The 19113-nt window shown below is 34.4% G+C and overlaps 1 protein-coding gene across 2 annotated transcripts in view; it reads left to right on the top strand.

Annotated features, from left to right (window-relative positions):
* Positions 1-19113, top strand: part of WDR70 (WD repeat domain 70) — a 141106-nt gene that overhangs the window by 42839 nt on the left and 79154 nt on the right. For both annotated transcript variants that reach the window (XM_062599421.1, XM_062599420.1), the window contains exons 8-9: positions 5240-5393; positions 8021-8097. In XM_062599421.1, the coding sequence (XP_062455405.1) occupies positions 5240-5393; positions 8021-8097 (231 nt within the window). The remainder of the gene's footprint in view (positions 1-5239; positions 5394-8020; positions 8098-19113) is intronic.

Here is a 19113-nt window from a genome sequence, read left to right as displayed (position 1 = left end):
TGAACTTTATTATGTGACCTTTTGGTAAAATGTTCATTCTCTTGGTTTGAGGGTTGAAATCTAAATGAAATACATTAAAAAAAGAATAACTATTTCAACTTCACTTATCTTGTAATTCTCATGTCCTAATTTTTTGCTTTTTAAAATATATTAACTAAATATCTCTTCGATACCGTTTTGTAAATGTAAAGTGAACTGTAGCTCTGCCTCTTAAAAAGAGACAATCTCAAGAAAAGGTTCTGTCATACTAACATTGAAGCATGTGGTAAACACTATAATGGAAATTATATAACCATATACCCATGTATTTATTTTTTATTTTATTCCAGGAACTACTAGCATTCACAGACAACAGTTTCACAGAATTCTGAAGAGTTCTGATTTGGAAGCTTTAGATTTTAGTAGAAATCTAGCTCTGGAGCCATAAATTTACTTCACTTTAAAGACAAAATTCCTGAGAAAAATTCCATATTGTCCAGAGTCTATTCTGTAGCATAATATCAAATTACTCTGTTAATTTCTCCTTGGATTTGGAATGTTAAAAAAAAAAAAAAAAAAAAGACAATAAAAGCAGTACCTTCTAACCACACCTTTGAGTTGAAGACAAAAGCAAGCCTAAAGCAAACTTGGGTTACATGTCGAGAAATTATACATGTGTCTGAATTTTGCCATTGCATGTAGCTCTGTTTTTCAGGTCTTGGCAGAAAGTATTATATGTTGCAAGTTTGGCAGCTTTAAGCCTAAATGTCTTGAATTAATGCTATTAAAGTGGACTTTTTTTTTGTAAGTTTCCCAAGACTTTTGCTTTAACATTAATAAGAACCAAAAATGTTTTCTTTAAGAATTGCCTCTGCAGAACCTCACTCTTGGTCATACTCCAATAAACATCTGAAAAGCAGTAACTTCTGGGGCCGTACAAATACCCTGCTTATGGAACCAATTTCTGAATGTCATCTTAAAAGCTATGTTGCGCAATTACCAACTTTTTTCTGTAGCTAAAGGCTGTGAAAATATTTCTTCTTTCTTTTCCTCCCCTCAGACTAATTTTTTCACCTGATTTGAGTAACTGTTGGATTCATGTTCCCATTGTGCTAGGTGCTGTAAGATCGGGTGCTGTTCCCTATTAGAAGACAGTTATGTAAAAATCTAAAATGAATACAAAGCGTGTTCAGGCAGACAAAAAAAAGCACTGAGACAGTATTGATCAAATGATGAGCAGTGCCATGTTAATAATGTTATAGTTTTTTTTTATTTTAGTGTCTGGAAGACAATTTTGTTAGAAGATTGAGCCTTTATGTATTGTGGATTCTCTCAGAAAAAAAGTTTTTTTTCTTTTTTTTTTTTCTAGAGCAGGCTGCTTGACCATGTATAATGGCTTAATTTTCTTCATGCAGGAGGCATACATCAAGCAAAAATAATCTTTTGGTGCCATTTTAAAATCTTTTGGTTACGAAATCTCAACGATTAGAACAAAACATGAGCCTGTTCTTTAGAGATAGATTATTTTCTTTTGACAGTTTCAACATTACAGTAGGAAAAATACAACTAGCTAAGTACTTTATTCTACCCAGATATGGCTCAGGAATATTTTGATGTATGTATGGATCATGTGGAATGGAAAGAGTTCTTGGAGATACAACTATGCAGAAGATTTTTAATTCCTATCACCTGTTTGTTGTTCTAAAGTTGAGTCCGATGAAATCTTTAGACTAAATTTGTTGGTTGTCTACAGAGATTATTCTAGAATTCAGATACTGTTCCCTGTCTCTTGCAGGTTTCTTCTTATTTTTTTCAGTATTTCCTCTGAGCTAAATGCAGCTAGCCTCCTTTCCCCTCTGCTGTGCAAGTATCCATTTTTGCTCTTGAGGCACAGGATGATGCTGTTTCAGACATTGCCTCTGATCTGTTTTGGAAATTCCTAGATTTGAAAGTCTTCTTTCTACTAAAACTTAGAGTTTATAATACATAGGCCAGTTTGGCTGCCAGTTCACATTACATAATAGGGTGCTTGAAGCAATTTTTGGCTTTTGAATCGTAATGCAATCAGTTTTGTCAGAAATTGTTTGAATGAGAAACTTATGCTTAGTTTACATTACTACGGTCAATGCTGAACTTTTAAAATATATTTTACAGTGTTTAATGTGTTCTGTGCAATAATTCACAGACTTAGGAGAGATTTAACAGATAATAGCTACTGCTGAGTCAATCATAAAGTCACTACCCTATAAACTATAAATGGTTTGGTTAGAATTTGCACACTCAAAGTTTTGTTGATCATCTGAGTGTTAATTTTACTGATATAAAATTTTATATTAAAAAATAGTTTCCTTAAAGTTGTTAGGATATGTTCTTCATCAAAAGAAGGATACTCCTTTGATACAGAAATACAATTTCATGATGCACTTGAATAGTGTTTTTTTAGGGAGATGTTTTGTTTATTGGGGAGAGGTTTGATGCCATGGCCGTCCATATCTAGCTGACAGATGCACAGCTTGCTGAACCTTAATTGTGGGTAAATTAACCGTGCAGTTGAAGCATTAATATGAAGTAATGTTGTTCACTTTTTATTAGTGTGTCAAAATATGACACACTATATGTCTGGTAAGGTGTGGAGAGTATACACTCTCCTGTCTTCTCTGTCGTCCTTGTCACGGGCTGTAACCTTGTAGGATGACAAAGGGATACTCGCTTCAGATAAAACATCCTGCAATGAGTTGTGTGCATAAAGCAGAATGCTGAGAGATGTTGAAGCTCTCATTAAGATTAAAAATGGATCTCTGATTCATCAGCTGTCTCCCTACTTCTAGTTAATCCTTTTTGTCATCTTCGTATTACTCCATGATTTCTGTCCTAAATTTTCTCGATCAATTTACTACAGTTGGTCAACAAAAACTATTGTATACTTCATCATTAATATTTTCATTGAAAATGCTTTTGAAAATAGTGTTCTGCAAAATGGAAGCTAGTGGCCTATAGGGCAACAATTTACCTTGTGTTAAAAATTGAACAGTTTTGTTATGTTATTCACATTTTATCTGGGATTGCGCGGAGTTGGCACTTCAGATGTTACCTTAAGAAGAAATAACTGATCCTTTTTTGATATTTAAAGCTAATCTCTAGTTGATAAAATATAAAACTAATGCTAGAAACTAGTTAGAAACTACTTAGAAGACTAGTTTCATTAGTTAAAAACTACTAGAAGCTAGTAGTCTGAACTGTTATTTCTTAAGGCCTGTGTTGCTTGCTTTGGATTGTTTTCAGCAGTAGAGGCAATATAGTATGATTTCGTAAGAAAGTTGTTATTTAATACTCTTTGCTGTCATTATGGTGGTGGTGAATCACAGACAGTAGCTAGCACTAGGTAGCAGTGTTTCCATATTTTATCAAAGCAAGTAATAGGTAGATTTTGTACATTTGAAAAAATTTTGCTTTTGACATGGAAACAGAGTAACAGTTAAAAATATTTAAGAAATTTCCCATTTAAATGTAAGGATTTGAAAAGGATGGTCCCAAAAAATCTGACTTTCATTAGGTTTCATTGCTATATTGTCTTTCTGGGTGACAGCTAGGAAACAGTTTTCTTCACCTGGAGTGCAGGCTAACCTTTGACTTCTCTACTTCTTGAGATAGTCAACAGTCAGCACAAAAAATTGCTCTTTGACATTCGTATCTTAATACAGACAATTGAATTAAAATCTGTATTTTGTTTTTGTGATTCTTTTGTTGTTATTGAGGTCTTTTTCTTGATCCTTCTGAATCGAAAAGTCAATACTTCTGGTAAAGTTTTCATGAACACGTACAGAATTGTATGGTTCCCATATTGTAGCGTGGTATTTTCATAAACATTTTCAGTTAAAAGTTTAATGATGGGAACTACTGTATACTGATAGTAATCCATTGATTCTTGTTCTATGATGAGGCTGAAATCATGGTTTTGTAATTAAGCTTCTGATACAACTTTCCATCGCAAGGTGAATTGGTTTACCATTCCATTTCAACTTCCTTGTGAAACCCTCTGCCTTCATTGTATCTAGGTAGTTTGATATGAATGGAATGGTTCTTCCAAGAATTACAGATTCTGTTTAACTGAACATGTGGCTTTAATTTTTTTTTTCTGGAACATCTAATCTTTTAGATTTATTAAGAACAGACTCTGCTGATCCAATCTGATCACGTGATAGGTCTTCTGGATGTGAAAAAGGAATTAAGAATTTGCTATACTTTGTCAGCTCCAAGGTTCTTGATACTATCTTACGTGTCTTTCATATTGGCAAAGTAACGGAAAATGCCCTTTGTATGAGACAGTGGTCCAACAGGTTGGAAGGCCATATATGGTAATAATGGTATTTCATTGTGTGACTAAAGAGACATAGAAGTCCCGGTGCTAACCACTAATATTTTTATTCATGACTTGGATCACCAAATAAAGAGAACCTTTATTCAATTGGCAGATAGTAACAAGTTGGGAAGGGCTGCAGACATTTTGGAAGCTACTATAAACATAGGTGCTGCTTTTGAGAAGATGAAAAAGAATTTTCAGCCCTGAGGAGCTGAATCTGTGATACACTTGGAGTTAATTTGCTCTAAGGATCTCTTATGTACATATATTGTGTGCATAAGAAACCCTTTACAGCAAATGAGCAATCATCTAACACATAGAAAGACTAGGTAAATTGTTATGTACTGTCCTGTTTTCAGACTTAGTGGTACATTTAGCTTCATGCGTTTGATTAAACTGTAACCTTGAGCATAGAAAAAGGTGGAAGAATGCTGACAGCTGACTAAATTTCTGTTGTACAATTGAGTTTTTTAGCACTACAAATCTTTTTATAGTAACTTATACATTACTGTAAATATAGAGGATGCTTTTGAGAAGACAAAACAGAATTTTCAATGGTGAAGAGCTGAATCTGTGGTGCTTCTTCGCTTAGAATTACAAGGGCATTCTTAAAGTAAATATGTTTGCCAGAAATTACCTTTTGGATACCAACTTTGTAAATATTATTGCTTGATATGCTCTTTTTGAAGAAAGTAAAGTGACACATGTTAATAAAAATCCATTAATATCTTTTTTTCTTATTTATATTATAGGAATGTACATGGGTCTGTTTCTACTGTACATTATCTTACTGTTGACACTTTTAATATTGGCTTACAAGAACTGAATTTAACTGAAACATATTCTCTGTTTCTCTCTCTTTTGTGTGTGTGTGTGTTTCTCCCCCCGACCCCTCTCCAGTCACCAAATCAAGTCCTTACAGTATAGCAGCACAGGAGATGTTATTCTTGTTGTCTCTGGTAACTCGCAGGCAAAAGTTCTTGACAGAGATGGTTTCCCTGTAATGGAGTGCATAAAAGGAGACCAGTACATTGTGGATATGACGAACACTAAGGTAAGGTAAGAAATGAACTGCATACAAGAAGACAAACAATATGATGTAGTTTTGCACTAGAAGTTCAATAAGGAAGAGCACAAAGCCCTGCCCCTCTGATGGAGTAACGCTGTGTATTGATATATGCTGGGAACTGACTGCCTTAGAAAGGAGCTCAAATTACAGTGGATGCCAGTTTGAATGTGAACTAACAGTGTGCGCTCACTGCGTATAAGACAAAGTGTAAACCAGGCTGCATTAGGAGGCACATGGTCTGCAGATCAGAGGCAGTTTTTATCTCCCTTTACTCACTGCAGCTTCTGTTGAGTCTGGAATACAGTGTCTAGTTTGGGGTCCTCTGTTTCAGGATCGATGTAGAGTAACCAGAAAGGGTCCGTTAGAGGCCTTCAGGCTTCTAGAGTCTGTGCACTGTGAAGAGAGGTTGAGCAATTTGTGCAGAATTTTAATCTGGTGAAGAGGTGGATGGCGGTCTAGTAATACTCTACAGCTACTGGAGGAGAGTTAAGAAAGGTGATGGAGTGAAACTTCATAGTAGCGGACAGTATAAACAGAGGTCACAGCCCTAAGCTGTGGTTTCAAAGCCTCAGACTGGACATCAGTTGAATTTTCTCGGAAGGAAGTTAGTGCCGTACAGGAACAGGTTACTCAGGGAAGGTGTGGGATCTCCACTCATGGGAGATTTTCAAGACATGACTGGACAAAGCTGTGGCTGACCTCGTAGTGTTGGCTGTCATCTTGCTTTGAGCAGAAAGTTGTGCTGAGTGGCCTCCAGAGATCTTTTCCAACTAACCTTCCTGTAATTCTATGACAAAATTCATCTCTTTAAAGGTGTAGATAGTAAAAATTGCCAGCTTTCTCCTTACCCCGTCCAACCAGCTAGAACAAAAATTAGAAATGATTGATCTAATCTAGTCTCTTGCTTTGTTTTACCCTCACCTTTAGGAGTTGTGTATCCATTGCTGATCCAGTCTGCCCCTATTGAGGAAGGGATGTGAGGCTGATTTACTTCCATGCCCAGTGTAGATGACTAATACGCAACAAAGTGCACATTTTTATGTGAGGTTAAAAATGCAAATGGAGAACTCATAATTTGACCCATAATTTTGAAAAAAAATTAAAAGCTTTTGATTGGGTTTTGATCACTTTGCTGTCTTATTTCCAGAAACTGTGAGAGAAGGATTGTGTTTACATATATGATTTAAATCAGGTCAGTTTTATAAATAGCTTAATAGCCTGAAAAGTAGTGATAAAATCTACTGCTCAAATGGAAGATAAAGTTGATTTATGTATTGCTTGTAAAGTATATTGCCAAATAACTAGTCTAAATACTGTTCTGCCTGAAGCAAAACTTGTAGTCAGATCACTATTTCTTTTGGCTAGTGATATATGTATATAAAACCATCAAATGGTAACATCTGCTTTAGCTCTTGTTTATTTAAAAAAATAATACAGATTTTTTTTTCTGTTGTAAACTTTTGGAATTCCAGTATATTGTCCTATAGTCAAAATGGTATTTTTTTTTTTATATTGCCCCATTTACTTTTTGGTATTTCTGTATTTGTACTTAAAGCAAAATGAAATAATTCAGGTGTTGAAGTTTTCCAAATTTCTGTTTAAATGTAGTTGATGAGCATGTGCCTGTACTTCAAAGATGTAAAGCCAAGTGGACAAAGGCATTTTATCTTCTAAGTTGTCATAATAGCAGTATCTTACATTTGGATAAAATTTTACCTTCCGATATTTCCAACTAAAGGAATAGGGCAGACAATTTACAACTTATAATCTTCTATGAAAAACTCAACTTAAGGTAACTCCATCTTGGCTCTAGAATTCTATTTCCTTTGTTTGCACTAAGAAGGCTAATGCACTTTAGTTCGGCATCGAGTGTTTGTACTGTATCATTCTCGATAAAGGATTTTTGTGTAGCTCAGAACAGCTCACACGGCACCATGCTGATGTGTATTGTTTCATCCTTTCTCTGAATTGCAGTCCTCCTTAGAGGAAAAAAAGCAGTTCCCTGTGTAGTAGTATGATGCCATCTTACAGATGTAAGAAAAAATATAAATGAAAGAAATGACTGGGTTTCTGTAATTCCAAAATGAAAATAAGCCAGGATGGAAGGAATTAAGATATATAAAATCTGTTAAATCATTTTGATTTCAGTCAGTCATTCCTTTGGTCAGAAGGGTTTGATTCTTCCCTCAGTTTTTCCATGGTTCCATTTTATGGATTTGAGTAATATTTATAAAACCTTTTAAGATTCTTGAAGGAGAGGCACTGAATAAGACAAACCTTTCTCATGTTTTTGAGTGTTTTTGTATATATTATTATAACATTTTCAATCTTTCAAACAGATTTGATTTACTTCTCATTTAAAGTGCATCTTTACACTAAGTATTTTCTTTTTTATCTCCCATTCCTGAAGTTACTTCATTATATTCACTCTTATTTATTCAAAGGGCTGTTAATTGAAGATCTCTGTTTGCTCATGCAGTGACTGACCAAAGAGGCATGTCTTGATAGTTAATAATGCTATGGTTTTATAAAATAGGTTCCTAAAAATAAGTACTTTAAACTTTTCTTCTCTTAGTAGAGTTTGATCAGTAGCTATGTGTTTATTTTCTTAGGGTCATACAGCAATGCTCAATTCAGGCTGTTGGCATCCTAAAATAAAGGAGGAATTTTTGACATGTTCCAATGACGGGTGAGTATCAACGCCTGTCTTTGTCAGACGGGCTTTGTCAGCTTTTGGAGAGGCTTGTTTGGCTTTAGTGCTTTAGTATTGTGATACTTCATGAGAAAGAGTTCGTTAAATATGGTGAATTACAAACTTTCTTGCACAAAACTTAATGCCTCACTTTATCTCCTGGTATATCTTCAATTTAGAATGATTTTCACTTAGAGACTAGAATGTAAATGAATTCACTAGGAAGATAGAAGATTTCAATTGGAAGTTGCAAGTTTTAAGTTAACTGTAATTAATGTTGGTTGATATTATTTGACAAGTGTCAAAGAGACTATTGGAAATAAGTTTGTGACTTTTTGATCTTTGTGGTAGGAAACAAATCACAAAACGTTATTGTGGCAATTGCATTAATTACTAAACTCACTGCAGCAGTCAGCAAGATCAAGAATGAGTTTTGAACTGATGTTTCAAATATGCAGTTCCCTTTGCTCCAGACTGACAGCACAGAGGTGGAAGAGTGAATTGTTCCTTCCTTTTTCTGTAGTCTTTTCAATAGTAACCAGGAAGCTTTAATTGCTTTAAACGATCCTTTTTCCAAAGTGACTTACCAACCTAACACTTGGACATATTTGTACAGTTCCCAGTTGCTGTTAAGACTGTGCCAGAAGAACAAAACTTAAATACTATATTGTGCTTTATGGAGTATTTTATTCCTAAAAACACATGAAAACAAAGTCAACTACATCTTTTTTTTTAAGCTTGTAGCCACAAAAGTTTTAATTCCTTAATAGAAATATTCATAAAGTATTAGAATAGTTGTTTTAAAATGTTTGTTGCTCATTTAAATGTAAAGAGGGACTATTTTCCTACTTCTTTACAAGCTTGAATAGTTGGTAGATAATGAAAAATAAATTAGCATATTATAAATTTTCAAGGTTGTCTAATTTTGTCCCATGTAAACAAATGTCTAACCAACCAAATACAGAATTGGTACATCTCTGATGCTTAAATCGCTGTGAATTTAAATGGTCTGGTCAAGTAAGTAAAATCTAGATAAACACTGCTATAAACAGAAGTATAATTGCATTTTCAGGGACAGTGAAAGGCTGACATTACAGGAAAAATATTTCAAACCTATTTCATTTTATTTCATACTAGTGACAGGTTTTTCCAGGCTTGGGGCATGGCATGTGGAAAGTAACCATGTGGGCTGCTTAATTTGCAACACAGGACTTGAACGTTGAAGACAGTACTCCATCTGTGGAGGAATTCTTTTAAATAATACTATAAGCAATTAAGTCTTAAAGGTTTAATCAGTAATTAACTTAAGACTGGAACTGTATTTTAAAGAAGTAGTAGTCTGAGTAGGGACTGATCCTGCCAATACCTCATGAGCTTCAAAAGTATATTAATTTGAAGAGAAATACAAGCATTATTTTCATGAATTACATTGTGTGAAGGTTTGTTAGTGAATAGTATCTTCTCAAAATGCACATTCCTTACTAAATGTCAGTGGTGGTCAATATCAGTTTTGGATGATTTTCTGGCTTCTTTTTGGTGGTGGATTTTGCCATTGCTTTTGTAATATTAAAGAATGCACAAGTGGAAGAGTGGCTTTTAGTAAGTGGTGGGTACTGTCTAGTGATTTTTTGGAAAAAGGAAAAACAGCTACTCTAAAATTTCTGTATTATATTAATTTCAGAGAGGCTAGAAGAATCCGTGGTCAGATTCAGCTGAACATTTCTTACGTTCTTGTGATATTCTTCAGTTACAATTAATAATTAGAGCAGAATATCATGGTATACTACTGTTGGAAATGCAGATGTCAATTCTTATCAAATTATTTAATACTTTTGCAGTGCGTTTATATCTAGAGTCGCTGTGGTTTCTATGTATATAGGTTAACTGTTTGCGAGGTTGTCTCAGCATTTTACTTGAGAGAAAAAGCCGAATGTGTCTTTCCACAAGAAAGTGATTTGAGGCATGCGCTCCTTGATGTTTTTTTCTCCATGCTTTTTTTTTTATCTGTCAAGCAGACTTATATCCATACAAGCACAAATGAAAAGTTTTTTAGTGTTGTGAAATCAAATACCTACTCATCTCAAAGTCTTTTTTTATCCTGACAGTGCATTGCTTCTCATATGCAATGAAGATGAGCTCTGGAAACTTTGCAATAAATTTGTATTACTTACAACATAAAATTTGTGCTAAGTGTCAATATAAGGTAGAATAAGAGAATGTAGTGTCATCTGCATCTCTAGATGCTGAGATTAATTCTCACATTGGAGAAGAAACTGCCACAACTGGCATGTGTGGAGGAGGACACCAAACATTCAGTACCAAAATGGGCTCTGGTAGAGGGTCAATTCTGAGTGTACTGATATAGGGCAGTGAAACCACTGTTGCCTGTAGCAAGCATGAAGAAAGGTTGAACATCTTCTAGTCTTGTTGGCTTGAGTCTCTGCTGGTCATCACATGGAATACTAAAGCAAGACTGCCAAATCCAGAAATAATTCTTAAACTGAAACTTCTCCTTTGGCTTCATCAGTATTTCTGTGTGGGGAGCTTCTGTGTGCTCTAAAGTAGGTGGCCTGAGCCAATGTTTGGTTTCAGAGATGCTTGCAAGGAGGGTATGAAAGTTTTTGGTTCTTGGATAAGAAGCTTGGAAGTTACTGTAACAATTCATGAACGAGGGCCATGTTGCTTGAGGACCTAGGTATGCTGAATAGCAGTGTCTTCTTCATTCACTTTATTTTCAAAGAGGAGCAACTGTGAGGTGTTGATGTGTGGTTAATCCCTCATCCTTATATTTTGGTCTTGATTCTAATATTTATACTACTTGTTGCAAAAACAGTTGTTCATAAATTGCATATTAGAGCTATTTGCAGTGCTGTAGAGTATATTTTATACTGTAGCATTTGCATTATCTGTCTCTTTAGTTGAACAGCTATTGCTTGCATGCGGCTTAAAAATAAATTAAGAAAAAAGGCTTTATCTTCTGTGTTGAAACCAGGAGTTTTCATGATGCAGGAACAAGTTGAAAAGCAAACTTTTCAAGTAACTTGTAAAACTGAAGAAAAAGAGTAAATATTTAAAAGGAAAAGATAATTTGAAAAGCATTTTAGTGTAAACCTATTATAACTCAAATTCTTACCTAGAGATAGATATTTTTACACACTTGAGTTTCCTTTCAGGTGATTAAGGCTGTAGTAGTAGCTTAAGTAAAACATAATCCAAATGAAGGCTCTTAGGATTGTTACTATAAAAGAAATGTTTTGAAACATGGTCTGTTTCATGGCATTTATTCATGCAATTCAAATTTGCTTTAGATTTTTTTTTTAAATTAAATCTTAAGAATAGGTTTTGACTGTAATGTCTTTGAAATTGGACTATTTGTAAATTTATTACAACTTCAGACTGCATATATAGGGGTTACCACCAGGGAGTCTCAGTGTGTTTTGTATGACTGTTCAGGGACACAGTGTTTGAGCTGAGAGCAAGACTATGTAAGAAAAAGGTCCTGTTCCTTTCAGCTCTTCTGTTAGATAAACAGAAACTGGTCAGCTTACACACTGGAATGAGCCAAACCCTAGCCTTGGGAGTTGGAGAATTAAGTCTGAAATCTTCTTAAGTTAACCTGCTTTGGTTCCTGTACGCTTATGTGCTTGTTAGTGACTATACGTAATTCATAGTGGAAGTAATTCACATAGACTTCACTATGACTGTTTTCTTTGAAAATATTTCGGATGATGGCTCTTTAAAACTTAAAAAACTCTACTGTTTCTTTTTTTTCAACATTTAAGGTGCTTACAGTAAAATAGATACACAGTAGCATGTAGAAAATTAACTGTGTTGTTCATGAAACAGTGTGGTAATTCTGTCTTTAAAAGTTTGCCTTGTGCAAATAATCATTTCATTAATTTGGCTATTGTTAATTCATACCAATTTTCAGTGTTTTTAAAGCATACATTCAAAGCTCTTTTTGATATTGGTGTTAATTTGGTTTAAGCTGTCTTATCATGCAGGCTGTCACTAGATCTTTTCATGCCTGGCTGTATGTTACTCAGAACTTTGTGCCCCACAGCTGATCTTGAAAGATTTTGAATACTGCTAAGGCCCTGGTAGTCGCATGTACTCATTGCCGTTCCAGACAAGGCTCAGCTACAATATATGATAAATAATGTCTTTGTCTTTTTCCTAACACCTTCACCGCCTTATTCAGGCTTATTTGGAATGTAGACTTAAGAAAAGGATCTGTCACCTAATTTATCACTGGTATGTTGAGTGAGTCTACAGCACTGAATTAAAGTTTATAGTAACAGAAATACCAACATTAATGCTTTGTCTAAAAGTGAAGGAAAACTTTGAAAACGAGGGGGACTTTAAAAATTATTCTTCTCTGGAAATATCCCTGAGCAGAGTGGCTTTTTCTTTTCTTTTCTTTTTTTCTTTTTTTTTTTTTTTTAAGCCACTGCATTTTAAGATGTAAGTAACTGTTTATATCATTCCAAAATATCGGTTGACTCCTATATTAAAACGAAGGTGCAAGAGGAAACGGATAATACTGTTTTTGTTATTTGGATGTTTTCTTATTAACATGTGATGGGTATTTCTGTATGAATAAGCAAGAGAGCTCAGTGATATTAAATGCTCCAGCAACAGGTGTTCTATGTTCCTATTCTCATATATTTTTTCCTTTTAGAAGCAGAATCACAGCCAAACTTGAAATTTAGCAGTCCTGAACTTTGTGATTTGTCATTGCAGCCAGGACTGGGGTTGCTTAACAGCTGGTTTACTGTAGAAAATTCCTCTCACGAGTCTTACCTCCCCCACCCTTTAGAAAGTTAAGTTAATGTTCATAGTCTTTAAAATGTATCTTAGGGAATATTGACTGCCATCCTCAAGTGACCCTCCTTAATAAGGTACTTAGAGATAAATTTTGCTTCAGGGTAAATCTATCTCCAGTTAAGTAGGTGAAGTTATTTCAGCGAAGTAGCTTCCTATTTTCAGAAATAAAGTTTTATATTTAGGTTGCAACTAAATTATTAGACTTTTGTCAAATACTTGTTTCAAACTTGCAACTACTCTGCTCCACAAGACAGGATGCTAAAGTGTCATTTTTTAATTTACTTTGGTCAGTAAATGTTCTCACAGTAAGTTAATGTAAAAGTAAAGGACAGATTTCTGCACTAGAGAGTTGCAATGCAAATTATGAGTGATGATCATAGAAATGATCAAAAAGGAAAATGTGAATATTCTTGAAGTTAAAATCCTTATTTTCAGGTAAATAAATATTAACTGTTTAACAATGGTAGCTTGACTGCCGTTTTTATGGAACAATTGATGATAAGATAAATTTAGTATGCAAACAGGATTTATAGCTTCAAGCAAAATATGGTTTGTGATGGATAAGTGATGTGGTTTTGCATAACTTGCATCTATTGCTCAAGCATTGCCATTTAGAAGAGTTTGCCTCTACCTTAGGACATCAGCTATGTCCTACATAGTGCATTAGACATTTAGCTTTTGTTGATGCGTTTGAAATTTGATGCAGTTTAGTGAACAGTGCTCTTTCATGATCACTCTCATCCCAACTACCTTTCGTCTTTTATATTTTAACCAATTCCATCCCGTTAACCAGGTTTGCGTCTAGAATAGCTGTTGTCTCATCTCCCTCTCACCAACTGCCTTGTTTGCTTTTCTGTGTGGGTGGTCGTGTATGACTCCTGCTTCATGGCGAACATTGCTTTCTTCACACACATTCCTTTTGTTGTGTCCAGAACTGCATAAAGACTTGATAGCTTGACAGAAAAGAGATTTGAGCTGGCTCTGGAGTAGTGCTGCTGAAGATGGCCAGCAGTCAGTCTCTTCCCTGCAGAGCAATCAATTGCTCTTCTTTCCACTGTGCCATTATAATTCTTTGAACTAGCAAGCTCCCATCAGCTTAGACTATTCAGTGAGTGTTCCTTTGATGAGGTCTGTGCCCCATTGCAATTCACATACTTGCTCCTTAGAATTTTCCAAAGTAGTAGATTGTTGCAAAAGAGTTAAATTTGTATTTCCAGCCTGCTTCAGCCATAAACTTTGAGGGACAGCTCCACTGACTGTGTAGCGGGGAGTACATGGCTTTTCTCATATACTTAGAATATAACCTGAAGCCTAGATTTTGTATCTGCACTAGTTAGATAGCCTCTCAGGCTGAGTGAGATGATTACCCTTAGAGTAAATAAGTCCTGATGAACTGTATTTGCATACAAACGTCACAGATCACAATCACAAAGGTTGGAAGGGACCTCTGGAGGTCATCTAGTCCAACCTCCCAAAGATTTCCTGATGCTGGTTCTACTGGAGCTTGAACCCAAGACCTTCAACATGTAAAGCAGATGTGATAACCACTACACTATATTAAGGCCTGCAATATTAACAACTCCTCCAGTGATGGTCTACAGTAGCCTCCTAGTTAACAAATGGAGAACTGAAGCTACAAACCCATGGTTCTTGAGTGTTGTGTCAGTATTGCTGTGGATATGACAACAGAGGTGAGAGCAGAAGTACTCAAGTAGTTCAGTGTAAGCAGAGTTATACTATCTTGCTGTTATGCAGAATTTTGTAGATAATGGATTTGAAGAAATACCACAATTAAAATTTAAGTTATATGTACTAACCTTTTTTTGTTAAAAAGCAAACAGGCAAACCACAACAGTGAAGAAAGCTTTCAGAAGCTTTCATTAGTCTGAACACCTTTGCATCAGTGTATTAAATAAAAATTTTATGTTGAATAAATACAATTAGTACTGGTCAGGCTGCAGCTTTGAGAACTAGTGAGAAAAGTAAGATAGCAGTGCCAATACCAAGACGTTTGCATAAACTTCATGTTTTAGGAACTAAGTTTAAATACTTCATGTATCTTCACAAATTTGAAGACCAGTTGGCAAAAGATACATTGAAACTAAAGCCCTAATGTATTACCTTCTTGTCTACGAAATCTTTTACAAATCTTTGCTTACTTGTCAAACCTTAAGCTTGCACTTTCCTGAAGTTTCTGGATTTACTTCTTAAAATGAGTTGCATAGTATGGAGCCTAGGACCTGCTATGGGGTCCAGAGTTATTACTCCCTCAAAAAGTCACTCTAAATTATATTTTGTTGGATCACACTTCTTTCTAGGGAAGAGAGTGCAAAAATGTTATGATGAAACAATTGAATTTGCTGGTCATGTAGTATGACCTGGAGTTGCATACTAGGAAATGTAAGGAAATTCTTGCCAATATGTATATAAGTGTGTAAACGTACACACATACATGCAAATCTCTATATAGGTGTGTATACCCAAACACATATATATACATGTATGAAATCCTATTCTAGAGTCTGAATGTTTTTTGCCTCATGATTTTTGAGATATACTTTTTTATTTCAAGAAATTATTTGAGTTCAGGCAAATTTTCAGAAATAATTTAAAACATAAAAGGAAAGAAATCAATTATAATGAAATACTTTTATTTGTACCAAAAGAAAGTTTGCTTTCAGCAAGAGGGAACAGCCATTTCAAAACAATTTGTCTTTTGTCAGGATTCTTAGGGTAGCTTGGAAAGGCAATAGTTGGTATTTCACTTCTCAGCTATCCTGAGCACAACTTAGGCTATATGCATAAATTTTCCCTGGGGAATTGTTCCCTAACCTCTTTCTGTCAAAATGAGACAGATTAATTGAAAGTTGTTTAATTATTTCATCTTCCCTGACTTTGGCTCATTTTGACTGAAAGGGGGTAGAGAATAGTTTTGAGCAGCCTTGTTAGCAGATCTGATGGTAAGTAAATTCTGTCAGGATAGAAATGACAGAAGACTGGAAGCGTTATCTTTTCCATCAGCTCAGCTTGATGTCAGATAGGGAAGGGGAGGGAAAAGTTGCACCGTTTTAAAACTGATAGGAAATTTCCCATGTTTCTGACAGTCATCTGCAGGTTGTTGAGCAAACTCTTCCCTTGTAATGGCTTTATTATACAAGCAGCTTTCGTTCTGGCAATTTCCTTTCCTGTCTTCTCCTATAAAAAAATTCGTATATCTTTTATTATATGAAGGTGAAATCTTTTCCTCTTAAGTATTCTCTGGATAATTTTAACCTACAACTCAATTTATAAGAATATTTCTTATGAAATACACATTTTTAATGACCAGAATTCTCTGATTATTCTAGTAGTAATGGAAAGTATAGTAGACTTAAACTCAGATGTTTTTGTTTGATAGTGAAAATTAATGTGTGGTAGATGAGAATTTATTTTGGCACTTCCTTACAAAGATAAAGTATTATTCTATCTAAGAAAATAAATGTCTGATTAAATTGGCACTATTAACGTTCAAAACTGGTTCTGCATAAAAGTTATGTAGTATTAAGTAGTGATATTATTCTATAGCTTGAATTTGGGGGAAAATGTTTTCTTTGTTTCTTTGTGATATTTGGAATTACAGGTAATTTCATTGTATAATAACATTTCAATTTATTTTTTATCTGAGTCTTCATATATTCATGGTTTAGGTAAAATCCCACTGATGCATTACTGATACATTACTTAATTGTTTAGCACATGAAAGATGTACATGGGATGCTTTTTGATTATCTAAATGAATAGCAGCAGACTGAGCTGGCATTTCTTAATTGATGTTACATCATTTCACTGGACGATGGTTGGTCTGGAAATCTGTTCAGTTCAAAAAGACCTGTTTCACGAGTCTCAGGGATAGAATAACATGGCAAATCTCTATGAGTTTTTCTGAGAGAAAACTCTCATTTATTTAATCTAACTTTTACAAGTTCAAGTATAATAGTCATAAGTACATTGCAAGCAGTAAGTTATAATCCAGAATCTGTTGAAATTTCCTGGTGTATTTTGCATTATTTTTAGTGAGTTTTGTTTTTGACTTAAAGATTTGATCTTCTAAGGGCATGCAGCTTTTGGCATGCATCAGCTGCACTGACTGATAATAAATCTTAAAAATGATAATCTGAGGTAATCAAAAGAATGTGATTCTAATGCGGTTTCATAAGATTTGATTATTTTCTCAAAACATTTGTGTTTGGATACATTTTCAATTAAAGAATATTTTATCAGAGAAAGGAGAAATCTGTTCCTAGTAAATCCTGAACAGAAGTATTAGTCTCTGATAAACGAAATGGATTAATTAGTAACCTGGATGAAGACAGCAGCATGCAAGGTCATATGTAGAAAATAATATTTTCAAAATTGGACTTGTTTCCTGAAAGTTACTTAGGGCTTATTGTATATGAGCCTTTAGTATCAAAAGGAACTGAGTGTGCTTTAGTTTATTGAAGAGGACGTTAAGAGACTTGTCAATGGTAAAGTATTGATACAAGGATAAAATGTCTGATAATTAAAATTTCTTTAAATTGTTAGACAAAGACATAACCAAGTCCAACGACTGGAAGCTAAAGTAAACAAGATTGCACAGGAAATAAAAAGTATGTATTGTCAACAGTGAGATTACGTGACTACGGAAGTCATTGTTGAGGAAGGAATACAATAAATTCTTTATCATTTGGAGCCTTCACATCGAAATTGGCTATCTGGTTGAAAGAGAAATTTCAGCCACAAACTAGTGAGCTCAAAAAGCACCAGTTAGTAAGGATGAGATTGGAATGGGCATGTAGACTTCTTTATGGTGAAATTTCTGATCAACTTACGTATGTGGCGTAGAAAGTTATTTATGGATAAATGTTTTAGGCTTGAGCTGTAAATGTCTGTTGAGGTTATTATTCAACCGTTGAGGCGATGAGGAAGCTTTATATAGAAGAAACCCATACATGGGCCTTCCGAGAATGGCAGAACTGTTTATATATCAGAAGTCTAGCTATATACAACTTCTTGTGGGAAATGGATCTAACGGTTTTCTCTGAAGTACCTTAATGCACAACTATAAAACATTCTTGTTAAGTATCCCTTCAAAATCTATCTGCCTTCACATTGTTACCAACCAATTTTTCATTGACTTTTTACTTACTTTCCTGTCTTACTGCTTGGAAATCATTCCTCAATAGATTGTTTTCAAGTATTTTTTTTCCTTTTTAGAGGTATTACACATTTTTAAACCATTTTTAACCATTTTTACATTAAATACATTTAATGTAAAGCTTTATTAACAAATACTTGAATTATATAATTTCTCTTGAGAGGGATTAGTTTGGATTTGGCAACCTTTCTTCACCTCTGGAAATCTTTCCAGGCCTGAGATTTGTGAAATGTTCTGTGTGGTAAGACACAAAATGTACGATCGATATTCTGCAGTTAGCTCATTAATAGTAATGGAAACTTCTGGTCAGCTAATCTCTGTAATTAAGATGTACATTCATTGGTGTCTGCATGATTCGGAATCTGCTGGCAAGCATTTCAGTCTCCCGTGGTTGAACTTTCAGTAAGATAAAATGCAGATCTTCTTTTGTCATCGTAAACTTACTAGACCATATACATTCCTCCCCTCAAAATAAATAATTTACTTATACTCGTTTGTAGCTTCCTTCTGTTGTGTGATTCACAGGGAATTAAATGGATCATTAGCAGAATAAAAGATACTGAAGAGTTTTGATATTAAACAAAAAAGAAAAAAGGTGCCTTCCCTTTATTAGTGTATGCACTTAAGTTTTAAAATTAATTATTCTGTCAACATTTTTATTGTAAAGCCCAGTAAATAATTTAAACAGAGTAGTCTTGAGTTAGAATTTGGCACTAAAACTTACTTAGGGAGTTTTTAAAATTATAGTTATTTCTTACATCAAATTTAATATAATTCTATTAATGGGTATTATCCCATGTCTGTAAGTTGATGCTTCAGCCCATCATGTGCCTCTCTGAAGTAGGAAATACTTATACTTTTACCTCAGAGTTTTTGTTGGTAATATTTTAACGACACTGAAGTATAGCAAGTGTGTGTATATTGTACATATATACTGAAATGAACAATTATAGTGCTGATATAAAGATATACTTCTGTAGCTGTATTTTGCAGACCATTAAATCAAAATT

The sequence above is a fragment of the Rhea pennata genome, chromosome Z, assembly GCF_028389875.1.
Source record: "Rhea pennata isolate bPtePen1 chromosome Z, bPtePen1.pri, whole genome shotgun sequence".
Classification (NCBI taxonomy): domain Eukaryota; kingdom Metazoa; phylum Chordata; class Aves; order Rheiformes; family Rheidae; genus Rhea; species Rhea pennata.
This window is presented reverse-complemented; position numbering and strand designations above follow the sequence as displayed.